The sequence below is a fragment of the Pygoscelis adeliae genome, unplaced genomic scaffold (assembly GCF_000699105.1).
Source record: "Pygoscelis adeliae isolate BGI_AS28 unplaced genomic scaffold, ASM69910v1 Scaffold353, whole genome shotgun sequence".
Classification (NCBI taxonomy): Eukaryota; Metazoa; Chordata; class Aves; order Sphenisciformes; family Spheniscidae; genus Pygoscelis; species Pygoscelis adeliae.
In genome coordinates, this window is record NW_008824445.1 from 2,041,265 (window position 1) to 2,054,396 (window position 13,132).

General features: G+C 40.5%; 1 protein-coding gene across 3 annotated transcripts in view; it reads right to left on the reverse strand.

Moving 5' to 3' along the window:
• Positions 1-355: 355 nt before the first annotated feature.
• RIMBP2 (RIMS binding protein 2) overlaps positions 356-13,132 on the reverse strand; it is a 149,737-nt gene continuing 136,960 nt past the window's right edge. For 2 of the 3 annotated variants that reach the window (XM_009320950.1, XM_009320949.1), the window contains 6 exons: positions 10,575-10,759; positions 8,033-8,201; positions 4,353-4,456; positions 2,433-2,504; positions 1,096-1,230; positions 477-503 (listed from right to left, as the gene is read on the reverse strand). In XM_009320950.1, the coding sequence (XP_009319225.1) occupies positions 477-503; positions 1,096-1,230; positions 2,433-2,504; positions 4,353-4,456; positions 8,033-8,201; positions 10,575-10,759 (692 nt within the window). Of the gene's footprint in view, positions 504-1,095; positions 1,231-2,432; positions 2,505-4,352; positions 4,457-8,032; positions 8,202-10,574; positions 10,760-13,132 lie in introns of all 3 variants that reach the window. The other variant, XM_009320948.1, reaches the window with a different exon arrangement.

The following is a 13,132-nucleotide window of genomic DNA, read 5'->3' on the forward strand; positions in this document are numbered from 1 at the left end:
TACGTTATCAGCTTACGTTTCTTGTGTGTGTTCTTTAAGGGTTGGGGTGTTGTGCTTTTCTCTCGATACAGGAGCTTGGCATTTTTCCATCCCGGGTTGGCTAACAATGCAATATGCAGCTTTTCTTTGTAGGGTAGTTAGACATCAAGCTCTCCTTTCTATGTAAACATAAACACTTAGCTCAGGAAGAAATATGCTCCAAACGTTGACCTTCATAAAGTGAGGTCTAATTGACTTATTTTTAAGGATTCCTTTTCAAAGGATTTGTCTCCTAAAAAACTAAATTGACTTGATTAGAGATAGTAAAAGCATACAGCCTGTTCTTCTGTGGCCAAGGATTTCGGAGACATATTTCTTTTTTTTTTTTTTCCCCCACAATTAAGTTTCAAGACTTGCATTAGATAGCCAGGTAGCTTTAATTGAAATCTCTATTGGTATCTTCAGTTGCTCACTTACGTGAAGGCTACATTGCCTTATTAAGGTGTGAAATGAACACTCTTCTTCTGTTTCCAAGCAGATGAGCAAAGAAATAAAAATATATATAAAATATATAATATATAAAAATATTGCAGTGATGAAACAAAACCAAAAATGAGATACTCTAAACATGATTAGTCTTTCATAAAAGAGAAGTCTCTGGGCAATTAACTAATGCCAGTTGGAATGGGACGTCATAAGGATTAAAAGATGAACACTGTCAATCAGCTGCATCGACAGTTTGTATTTAAAGGAAGGCGTGTACCAGTCTTTCCTCCACGAGAACTTTTGCTTTCATCTAGGTAGTGCACGTAGTAGGAGTAGTTTAGAAGCATTAGGAAGTAACTACTTTCACCAGGGAAAAGCTGTTTAAACTCAAAATATAATTGAAGGTACTGCAATGACTGCGATCAAATGCTAAATTTAGTTTCTTCATTTACAAATGTATCGAGCTAGCGGAAGGCTAAGTCAAGTCACTTTTCTTTAAGTTTATATATTTGAAAGTTAATTTTAAATAGGCAAATGGATTTAAAACGTTAAAAGTAATGTCTAAATTATATATGGGACAGAATGAAATGGAAAATAAAAACTTTAAGTTTTTCTTATTCGGTTGCTTACCCTTTTTGCTTTTGTACGCATCGGTGTATCGTGAACGTATCGCGAGGGTGCATCCGATAGATAGACTTCAACATCATCAGGCACTTCTTCAAGAAAGTTGGAAGGAACCAGCCCCTTTTGTCCATTAAGTTCACCCTGCAACATGACAAAAATTTCAGTGGATGTTGTAATTAGAGCAGATGTAGGTTCTCAAGAAGGTAAGGAAATACTTTTGACTATTTCAAAGCCAGTGAGGAAGAGGAAATATCCATCTAAGGTCACTTGGGACCTTAAGAGTGTACACGCTTTTGAAGATCACAAGAGTGAGCGTGTGTAATGGAGAGCAAATGAACCCCGGTGGTGGTTCTGCGCAACGGAGAAGTGGGAAGTGGATTCCCACGGAGTTTCTCGACTTGGGTCCTTAGGACTGCAGTGCCGCAGATAGGCGTGGTGCTAGGCTGCACGACCTAAAGGCGCTTCGGAGGTGATCACCGTATTCCTTTGGGTCTCAACAGGGGTCATGTCTAAAATGTGTCTGAAAGAGACAGCTGGGCCTGTTTTCTATGGCCAAGACACCGTGGAAATGGAAGACGCAAGTTCAAGATGCAGCTGGGCAGCTACTATCGACCTGAAGAGAGTTCAGCTGGGCAAGCGATGCTGGCATATTGTCTCCCCGATTAAACTCTTCTCAAAGGAAGGACAGAATACTATGATCAGTTAACTAGTGCTCAGAAGACTACTGAACTATTTTATTGGTTTATTTTAATCAAATAACCCTTTATCATAGGGACAGGCTGGACCTCGGTTTTTCTCCCACATGAAATGCCTTACCCATTAGAAGTCATTCACATGTTTGCACAGATACATGTGTGATCAAAATACACGTTTTCAGCAAACTGAGGCAAATACTACTTACAAAATGCCAGCGGCAGCTCTGAGCTGCGTTCACAGCAATCCCCAAAAACCTGTGCTGAAGTGGCAAGCATGAACCTTCCTCGGTGCCGTACGATCCCCTCCAGCTGAGGGGGGAGCTTCTCGGGTTCTGCTACAGTCCGTGCAGCAGCGGGAGCCGTGAGGCCGGGTTCGTGTCCCGGCTCTCTAACAGGATGTCGGTGACCTCAGTCTGCCAGGTACCAAACGGGGGGGGTGATGCTAACCCCATCGTGACGGTGCCCCCAGGCGTGCCATTTGGGTTGACGTTTTTGTTAAATTAGGATCACGGCTGTTCCCACAACACGACAAGCTGGAATTGTGCCCCGAAATCCCCCCCCCCAGGCTGTCATTTAATAATGCACGCTAGTGAAGAGTGTTCTAACGGTTTGTAGCAGTTTGAAGTGACTGAGCAGAAGCCAACTTACATAGTAAAATCCATCTTCATCAATTTCACCAAAGACAGTGATAATGTCCCCTGTGCAGAATGTCAGCTCGGCCTGCAGAAAAAGGAAGGCGTGACAGTGCATGTTCTGTTAGGCAAAGGTTAACAGTTTCTTTCTTAATTGTAAATCCAGTAATATTTTCCCCTCCCTTTTATGTTATGACACGGTTGATGAAACCACGTTGAACTTTTAAGAGCAAAACCTTTTTCTTTTAACTTATTTTTTCTTTTGCCTGCTAAACCTGGCACCTCTCCCACTAGGTTCTAGACACCCACAAGACTAGCTGCGACAAACGAGCTGAGTGCAACCAGACCTTGGAGAGACTCGGAACTCATCTGCGCGAAGCCTTGAACAACCTGAACAAACGTTGAAACGTTGAACTATGTGACTTCAGCGGTCCCTTAGAGGCAATCCTTCTGTGAGGGGGGAACAAGGCGGAGGGGGGAGGGACATGGTTCGGGGCCATGCTCTGTACTGAGCTGAGCGCTAGGACTAACGGGTACGGGAACAGCCAGGACTGCTTTTCCTGAAACACACAGTTCCTGAACTAAAATTGTGGAGCTGTACTGGATTCTGTTCAATAAAGGCTTCATAACAGGCAGCTCCAGCCCCTGATCTGCAGTGTACTGGGCTCTTTTTAATTGCCTGTGGTTTAAATGTAATTCAATTCGGGTTTTTTTAACTTAGTTTTAATTTCCTTTGGCCGTGGGAAAGAGCGAACAAATAAACTGTTTGCAATAGATCAGGACAATTTATTTGATTTGTTGCCCAGCCTACTTCGAAACACCATAATTTAGAACCAGATTTGGTTCAGTGAGAAACGTTAAGACAACTCTGGCTGAGTTTTAAAGCATCGAGTCCTGCGTATTTCAAAATTCACTTTCTTCTTTAAAAAATTCCAAATTGTTCTACAATTCACCAGTTAAAAAAAGCATTTTAAAGAGTAACTGAGGAAGCTCCTGGGGACACTATTTTTTGAGAGCTTTGAGTGTACTCTGACATTCTCACCACAATGCATATATAAATGAAAATTGCATCAAATCCTGACTGAGGGACTTGCAGTGTAACATCAAAGACAACGTAAAAAGCGATTCCATTGCTGCTGCTGACATAGGCAGGGATGGGAGACTGCACGTAGGTAAACGGAAGATAAACCCATAGTGAAGACCCAGCTAACGGTCAGCTGGTTTTTTAAATGACGATTGAGCTAATGCTGAGCTGTTGTTTAAGATATCCTCACATTGTTATAAAAAAGGACTGCAGACAAGACGTACGTCCATGAGAGCTCAGATGCATCAATTAAGAGAACGAAATACAATATATGACAAATGCTGTTCTACTGTGCTACACTGTTCTGGTTTGGGCTGCGAAGGAGGGTTGAGTTTTGGAGGGGTTGTAGGGGGGCTTGCAGAGCTTTGAAAGCACGCTGCACTACCAGCTTGTCGGCATGAGCTAGGACACGTCTCAAAGTAGTCATATTCTTACGTGGAAACGTACAACGGAAATTTGAAAACAATGAGTGGAAAATAATCATTCCCTACTATGTATAACTCCATGCTTTTTTCCTTACAGACTTTTGTAATATAGATAAGTAGACACATATATTGCACAACCATAGCTCCATCACTGACTACATACTGCATTGAGCCACACTAAATAACTCCTACAAAGGACATCCTTTGATTTTGTTTGAACAGGAACCATAAAGCCACTTGTACAGCAGTCATAAGCTTGTCATACACATCCGCCCAAAATACACTTGACCAATGTTTGTAACGCTGAACTATTATTTTTTTTTTGCACACCCACTGTAAATGTACAGCAATGCTTACTAGTACCAACTACGATTTAACAAAAGCATGGCTCATAAACGGTACACACAGTACCCAGTTCCGTCAATACCTCTACGTCAACGTTAGGAGAGCTTTCTCTTGGATCATAATCGTACAGCGCCACCATCCTTCTTGTAGACACCGAATGTTGCCTGCCACTCCGTCTGTTTCTTTCTGTTCCGATCACAAGGAGAGGAAGGGAAGGAAAGCTATCAAAGTTATTTTGAAAAGAAAAACAAGGTGCAATTTTTTCCCCACGTCATTTTCACAACAGTGTTGGTATTTCTCTAGCACAGTGATAGAAGGTCACAGATTACCAAACCTATTAACACGGATAAAGGTTTCAAAACAGCACGTACGTTTCGTAAATAATTTTTTAACAGTTGGCTTGCCCTCTTTATTCTAAGCCACCAAATCCTCTGAATGGTATTTATCCGCAAAACTAATGTTCCAAAATTTTCAGCCATTCGTGGTTGTAAGAATCGGAGGTTACCAGGCTACACAAAGCCAAACATTCAAAAGTCATGTTTGTTTCGTTTTCTTCAAACTTCCACATTTGCTCCCTCCCCCCCTCCCAATCACGAGGAGTTTTGTGCCTGGGATGATTCTTCAATTTTCTGCTGGGAGACTGGACGGAGACGCGGACGCTCTCGGCTGTCCCAAGACAGAGGAGGCCACCCCTTACGTAAGTGGTTTGCAGTATGTTCAAGACTCTGACTACAAAAAACACATTCTCAAGAACGGTTTAATTTTACAAGTTTCCTTTGTGGGGAACAGAAGGAAAGGAGTAAAATTTGTAGTTTCCAGGAACCACGTGAAATGTTTATTGATTGATATTAAACATTTACAGAGAAGTCCCAAATGGGCTTCATTTTGAATTTGAATGGTATTAGCATGATTCTTGCGGATGATTGCTGTAGCAAGAGAAACATGCTTGTTAGTGCTACTTACAGACAGGCACTGAGGGCAGGTCTTACGAGCAGTATGCAACGTGACAAAGGAAACCTGGGGTTGGGAGGCACCCAACGGTTGTCCCGGCAGGAGGGTGAACACTAAAGGTTCGGCTAATGTAGGAGCAAGTACTGAGTGTAGCATGCACTCACAGCTGTCACATCACCCGCCAGCTGACACTGAGGCATTCAGTCAGAGGAGATCACTTGCTTTTGCAGTGGGCGGTCTGGAGTTATTTTCCCAGCTACCAATGCAAGGGATTTACACAGGACACAGGAGAGAGCCAAAATGAAGGCACGGACTGTAACGGACGCGGGACCCGATCCCCCTGGTTCCCCAAAGCCTGGGTCAACCCATACCTAAATGATTGTCTCAGCGTCGCACTTTCCATTTGGAAGTACATCTCGGGGGCAAGACATTGCCCACTGTTCAGGGTCAAGGGCCCTCTACGACCAAGAAAAGAATCCAAAAGGGACCCTATACATAATTCCTGCGTGACAATCTTTTCCAACTTCCGGTTTCCAAAAGTTCAAAGGCATAAAAAAAATAAATCTAGACAGCTCAAATCATTTCAGCTAATTTACAGCTTGAATCAAATTATTGGTTCTTAGCACAGACCTCTTTTAGACTTTCTGGATCTGCGGTGTACAGAGCGTGTGCTCTCTTTGAAACGGTCACAGTTGGCTTCAGGAAAGGAATGCATACAAATAAAAGAAGAAAAGATATGAAGCTGTTCAAAGTTCTGTTTTTAAGGATTTCATGTGGGCAAAGGATTAAGAAAAATATAGTCATATGAGCACAGCATGTAAAGTGTCTGATATGACATTAAAAATACGAGTAACAATACGAGACAGACCGGCAATTAGAGCCTGCTTCTGCTAAAAAATCCACGTGGGCAGCCTCTGCGACAGCGAGGGTCTGAGCACGTGGATATCTGCTATTCAGAATTTGTATTTAGTTTAAAATTAAGCCAAACTAACTGTTCTTTCCAAATCCATTAGTAAGAGCGTTTGTTGGTTTTCATTTTTTTAAATGGCTAACAATTTAAATCCATATTGAAGAGAGAAATACACGATGCTTTTAAAGCGCTAAGATATTTAAAGGTGAACTGCTGGGGGTAGGTTGCTAACAGCTCGCTCAGAAACATCCCAGAATAAAAAAACTTGCTTAAAAATGTAAGGCAGGGCAACATTTCTGTCACAAATTGCCTCTCCCTCTTTCCAAGATACTTTCTGATTCCTCAGCTATGTCAGGAGACACTGCCAGATGAGCACAACAAAAAAAATCCAATTACATCTGCAAAATATGACCCGTAGACAGCCAAAATATTCCAGTTATGGGGAGCTAGGTAGACTACTGGTTTCAATTTCTCAAGTGTTCTGCATCAACAACTTGCTGACTTCGGTAAGAGCCGAGAGCACTGAGCAGGACTTCCTTAAAGCAGTAAGTTTCAATCGCAGCTGCTTAGGAAGACACTTTCTGTACCCACACGTGACCTATTGCTAGAAGCAGAAATATATTTGGACACTTGTCGATCCCATCAGGCCCCCAGCTGTGTTTACAGATGTACCTAAAGCGGGTTAGGCATCTCATCCTGACAGACTTCGACTGACGTAGAGCCAAGCTAGAACGACTACCTGTGCAGAATAACGCTGTAGGCAGCCAGCCTAGTCAGGCACACCTGTAGGTCCCACGTCTGCCTATCCTGCGGGTTCCTCCTATACATGTACATGTAGGTGCATGTGCTATACCCAGAGGAGCAGACGGGCAGCGGGGTTCACAAGTGCATGTGGGTGGGAGGATTTGTTGTATTTATGTGGCAGAAGTAAATAAATACACAGATTTGAACTAGGAACTCAATTAAGCATTTAAGAACTTAAATCATCCTTCCCTTTCGTGGACCATGGAGAATTTTAAAATATCTCAATATCTTAAAAAAAAAAACAAAAAATATTTTGTCTCACATTTACTAATATGATTTTGGAAGCCGTAAGGTTTTATTCAATCTAAGAAAACAATTGTGGAAGATTTCTTTGGGTTTTTAGCAACCACTTCTACAGTTCACTTTTAAACAGGACTGAACCAATTCCAGCCCTTTATACTCTCTGAATCATGTAGAAACTTTTAAAACATATTGAGATAGTTGTATGAAATTTATTTTTAGAAAGAAATCGAAGTGAAGATACTTGCATTGTGTCTCTGTGTACAACACTGAACCAATGATGTAATGCAAGTGGTTCATAACACAGAATTGTTTGGCCAAACTCTGCTTTTTAAAGGGTTTGTTACTGCAATATCCATAAAATCTCATAATATGTAGTGCTATCCCAAATGAGATTCCACGTAACCCTTTGCCACCATCCCTTTAAATTATTGGTAAAGTAGGAAAATACAGAAGAGTAAAAATAACAACAAAGTCGTGATTCTTTTTATGCTTTGCAGCAGTGAGCGTATCACAAAGCACCTCAGCACAGCACACTCCAAAGCACAGGGATCATGTTCTGTGTCTAGAAATCTTTCAGGTGACAAAACCCTTTTTTTTTTTTAAGTAAGAAAAGAAAGTAACGGGTGGAGTGGTGAAGATACAAGTCCTCATTTGCAGCAAAAGACGTGACCGAGATTAAATATTAGTTGAATAAAGTCATCCAGATACTGACACAGAATGTATCCCATGGTGTGGTAAATTGCTGTAAAATTTAGATGCATCTGCATATAGTAAAAACAAAAGGCCAAGCGGATCCAGCCAAGTTAATAGCACCCAAAAGTTAGGAGAAGTGAAGCGTATGTATTTTTCCTTACCAATTTTCTCAACTGGCGTGTTCAAAGGAAGAAAGCCTTGTTTTAGAAGCTGATCCATCATCTCTTCATCATCTGCTTGGATCTCGGAGACCATATTACATGGGATAAGGCCAATTCTTGTACAGGTTTCTCCACGATAGAATCCGTCAGCATCTTTGTCCCCATAAACCTGTTTTTCAAACAGTGATAGTGTTGGTCAAGCATTCAGGAATTTTAATCCAGGCTAAATGGTTACTAAAACCTGTTATTCAAACAGTGATAGTGTGGGTCAAGAAAGGCTTTAGCATTCAGGAATTTTAATCCAGGCTAAATGGTTACGAAAGCATAGACAGATGACTACAGTTTGGATGTGGAGTTGTATTCGTTTTTGACTACTCTGACTTACGTTGCAAAACCGGAACTGTTATGCTAATGTGAATTATGACTTCAGATACATAAGCAGAATTTGGACTTTTTTTGTTAGCAGTGAAATGCACAAAAAGTGAGAGACACCATTAAAAGTCATCAGTTCCTCCCTGTGCTGAGCCAGAAGCGTACTTAATGGTTTTCGCTCCTGTTTATGCAATTATTCACATGGCACCATTTTGGGTGCCATATGAACTATATTCAAAATGAAGCATTTGAAAAACTGTGCCAAAGTGTTCTTACTTTGAATAGCACAACTCATATATGATCAAAAATGCCTATCTAATACTTAATATACTTGATATATGCACTTACCTAAGCTCTGCTATTGTCCTTTAGGTATATCGTCTGCTATTGTCAATTAAGGTATAAAAATAGCATGAATTTTCATCAATAAGAACAGGTAAATCCAACATTTCTCTTAAACGCTAAAAATGCAGTCTGTTCATAAAGGCTACTAATGATTCAAAGGCCTAGATGGAGGATTCTACTAAACAAAAATGATGTTCTTAAGGCCAAACTGATGACTGAGTTTAGACTGTTCCTTGTTTAGGCTCAATCATTTTTTCTTTTTTTAAAAACAAACAAACCCCCCCAAACTAATCCCTTCAGTTCATTAAAAATGACCGTTGAATAGCCTCAACTTTCTAGAGCAGGAACGTTTTTCAGTTTTAATCGCTATATATCCATGACTTACCTGGCACCACTACTACTTCACACAGTACAGCGTATGTGACTTAACACATATACGGGACAGACTTCGTATAGCTCGTGGTGGAACTGACCCTCCACCATCTCGCTGCTCAGGTAATGTACAAAAAGTATTTTGAAAACGCAAACTAATCCATCTTCACAGCAATTTGATGAGAAATTGAAAGCAGCAGATCACTCAGTAATAATCACCGCGGTCCCAAATATAAGCTAAACATCACTGAGAATAAGTATCTGATGTGGGATCTCTCTAGACTTCTCAGTGCCAAACATGTACATATTTGTGAAGACATAATTAAAATACCTGAGTGAAATGAACATTCTTGCAAAGAAAAATAAGCTCTTAAACAAGTTCCATATTTTTGGCATAAATCTTCTATCATGGAAGGAGGTAAGCAACACATCTAACAAGGTATTTAACATTAAAAAAATTGTGATTTAGGATGCGGACATTTGTGTTAGGATCCAATCCAACACGGTGGAAGGCACTCGGTATTTTAATAGCTTAAGTTACCATTTTATCTTTGAAATGGGTAGTGTGACAAATAAGTCTACATTTTTTCAGGTTCTGTTTCAGATCACACAGAAATCTCAGTTACCCTTGGACTACCAGCAGCTGCTCCTTCTGCCTCTCTCATTTCTGCCCATTTTGTGCCAGATGGGTAAGACACAAAGCTGTAGGAGGAGACGCTTACGTTTGCTGATTCAACAGAAAAATCTGCTAGCTTTTTAAAATCAGATCAGCAAACTAAACAAATCTGCCTTGCAGCTGCACGATCATAAGATGAGGCAAGCTGGGATAGGGGGCTGGCTAAAAACATTGACAGAGCCCAACACAGTCCCCGTCACCTGAAACAGGGCTGGATTTGCCTTCTGCGCCCTGTTTAAAGGCAGCTTGTGTATTTTACACCGAACAGTCGGAACAGGGAGTGGTTTTCCCAGGCTCAGAAGAGGATGACTCTATACCTAATACCTAACTTCTGGACTTTAATTAATCCTAAGTGTATACTAGCTAGGAGCGTTCAGCGTTTAAAAAAATATAGCAGCTCTGGTATGTATGAAGGTACAACCTAAGCACTTCTGCGGTGCCTTTCCAGTTAAGAGGACGTATTCTCTGAAGCCTGCAGAGTTTGTGGCAATGGACATAGAGGGCTTCAGAGTCACAATTTTGTTCTTAGCACCTAAGTCTCTAATTGAGTCTGGCCCTAACTATCTATAGCAACTTCGAGATTTTTGCCCATTACCTAATTATTTTTAAGCCATTAGCACTAGAGATTAGGTTCCAGATCCAGTGAGATTTACAGCCTGAACCTCTGGAGGAAAAAAAATCTTGGACTCTAGTCACACAAGTTGCTTTCTCCGTGGGGAACAAAGTAGACCTGTTTATAAAACTGGGTCCTTCGTTTCCTTTGTTTTTAGATCCCACCTTAATGATCTGTCCTTCTTTAAATGGCAGCTCTTCTTCTGCAGCATCAGGATTTGGGGACATGGTCAGCGGATCGTAGTCAAAGAGTGCAACAAATATTCGAGTAGAGATATCCTCTGTGCCGGGATCTGTTTCTGATTCTTCATAAATATCTGGAGAAAGATGGTCATGACCACCATAGCCATCTGTGAAAAGTAAATTCAGAAAAGAACAATTCAATAATGCAAGTTGGCCTCATCTTTCAACTATTCCAGTTAATATTTGAAAAATGTTTGGCATGTCAGTGAAAAAACCCTAATAACTTAATGCATGTCCTATTAAGCTTGGTGGGGTTTTTTTAATTAGCAAGTTGTTTTTTTAAAAAGCATATACAATCTGCATGCACTTGAATGTGGTGGTGACCTCCTACACCACACTGACATTTACACAGGTCAATACAGCTCAGGTAAGAAAGCAATTTTTGTTAGGTTTACTAGAGTTTGCCATAAATTAATGAAGCATGTTAAGAGTGACATAATGGTGAGTCTGATTGATAGGCTTTAGCATTACTGCAAAAATAACCATGCTTTGGATCCACCTGTTTTCCAGCACAGCTGCTTCTGCTCTTCATGGACACAAGAAAGCACATCCCAGCTGTGTTGACATACCATGTTTTAGGTACCAGGTTTAAAACATGGTTATAACCCCTTCTCTCCAGACAGGCAAGAAGAAATACATTTCAGCAGTGTTAGTTATGCCAGGGTTGGAACTACACTGCCTATGATTTTGTTTAAACACAGTCAATAGAGAACATAGCCAGCAGTGCCCCAAACCAACCCAAACACTAACAAGATGTGTTAAAATCCAGGAGGGATGGTTAGCTATGACTGCATTTAACCATAAGCTCATTAGGAAAGATCGTCCATGAATACCACAACAGTTGACACTGCACTGAACTCTGTCCACTGCAGGGTACCAAGTCAATTAGGATGTAAAAAATGAGAACTGACGTTTTGTCTCGTACATCTCTCAGACTTTTCAAATGACCTGGAGAATGCATTTAGTCCACGATTCAACAACATACTTAAGGATGGACTTCAGTAAAACGGAATTAGAAAATTAGGCCAAAATGGCTAACAATGAGTGTTTTGATTGACAGGTTTCAAAGGCTTTTAATTTTGTTTTGAAAGAGCACGTGGCAGCACTTTCCCCCCAAAAATAGGCTCTTTCAAGATATATGAAGTTGAAGTCCCCCAAAAATAAAACCCTCAAAATCACAAGCCACTTCTGAAAAACTTGGCTTATTGTGCAAGTCCCTCTAACTTCAGTGGGAGTCACGTACTTTTGTTCTTTGCTGAATCAACACTTATCATCCAGTTTACAAGATCCTTCACAATGAATAAATTGAGAAAGCGATGTTATGAATTATGATGAAAGCGTAGTTCAACTATATCAAAATTTTTCCAAACAATTTTCATAGTAATGCAATTTTGCTGTAATCATCTCTCACAAATTAACGATCCCATTTTTTGTAATAGTTTGAACATTCAATATGGAACATTTTAGATAAAATTCCTCTTTTTGCCTCAACATCAGAGGCATTTTATTCAACATTTGGTATTTTTAAACTACCAGAATAAATTTTCAGAGGGTCACAGCTTTAAGGGAACAGCTACTAACTCTTGGGTCCAGAGCGCAAGAAAGAATGTGAATAGGGAAAAATGCAGAACAGCAAAAGGGCAGGGAAAAATTCCAGCCAAGAAGCTTTAGGCACGCACAAAGCACAGAAAGGAAGTGTGGGAGAAGGGCACATGTGGGACAGAAAGCAATGGGACACAAAGGATGGGATTCTTCTCTGTTCTGTTTTCCTCCGGCAGTCAGGTTGCAGTCATTCTGTGGTTCATACTCAGGCCCACCGGGCAATGCAAAACAGGTGGGTTAAGGGGTGTTTTGTTTTGCTTTTTAAATTAAAAACTTCCATTTTCGCATCCAACTCCAAATGCAGTTAATGGGGGTTAGGTGCAAACATGAATTATAGCCAAATGTATCTCTGTTAAAAGCACTGGCCTGTAACAACCTGACTCAGAATAGTCATGTTTGCTTCAGTGAACCAGAAAGCAAATAATCTCTTGATTAGCTCATTAGCGACTTATCTTATTCTTTCAAGAGGTAATACGTACATCATACATATACACACACGTAACTGTGCGTGTGAAATCTTAGTCTTTGGAAGCAGCTGGCCAGATTCCCAACTGATGCACAGCTGCAACCACAGTTGCATTGAATTCACTAGATACACACCAATGTACGCAAGCTGATGACCTGGTTGTAAGTCAGTCAAATATAAGTTTGCTTTGAAACTCAACATTAAGTTATGATTTACCTAAATTTTCAGGGCCCCTTTTGTTTCATTTCAGATATCAACAAAACCCTAACGTGTTTCTTAGCTCTATATATGGCCTGGGCTGCTTTTATGGGTTAAGCATTAGACACTTCAATTTACTGTGTTATGAACTATGAAAACCGAGTTGTTGATCATGTAATGATTTCTATGTTGATGAAGCAACAAATACTATCAG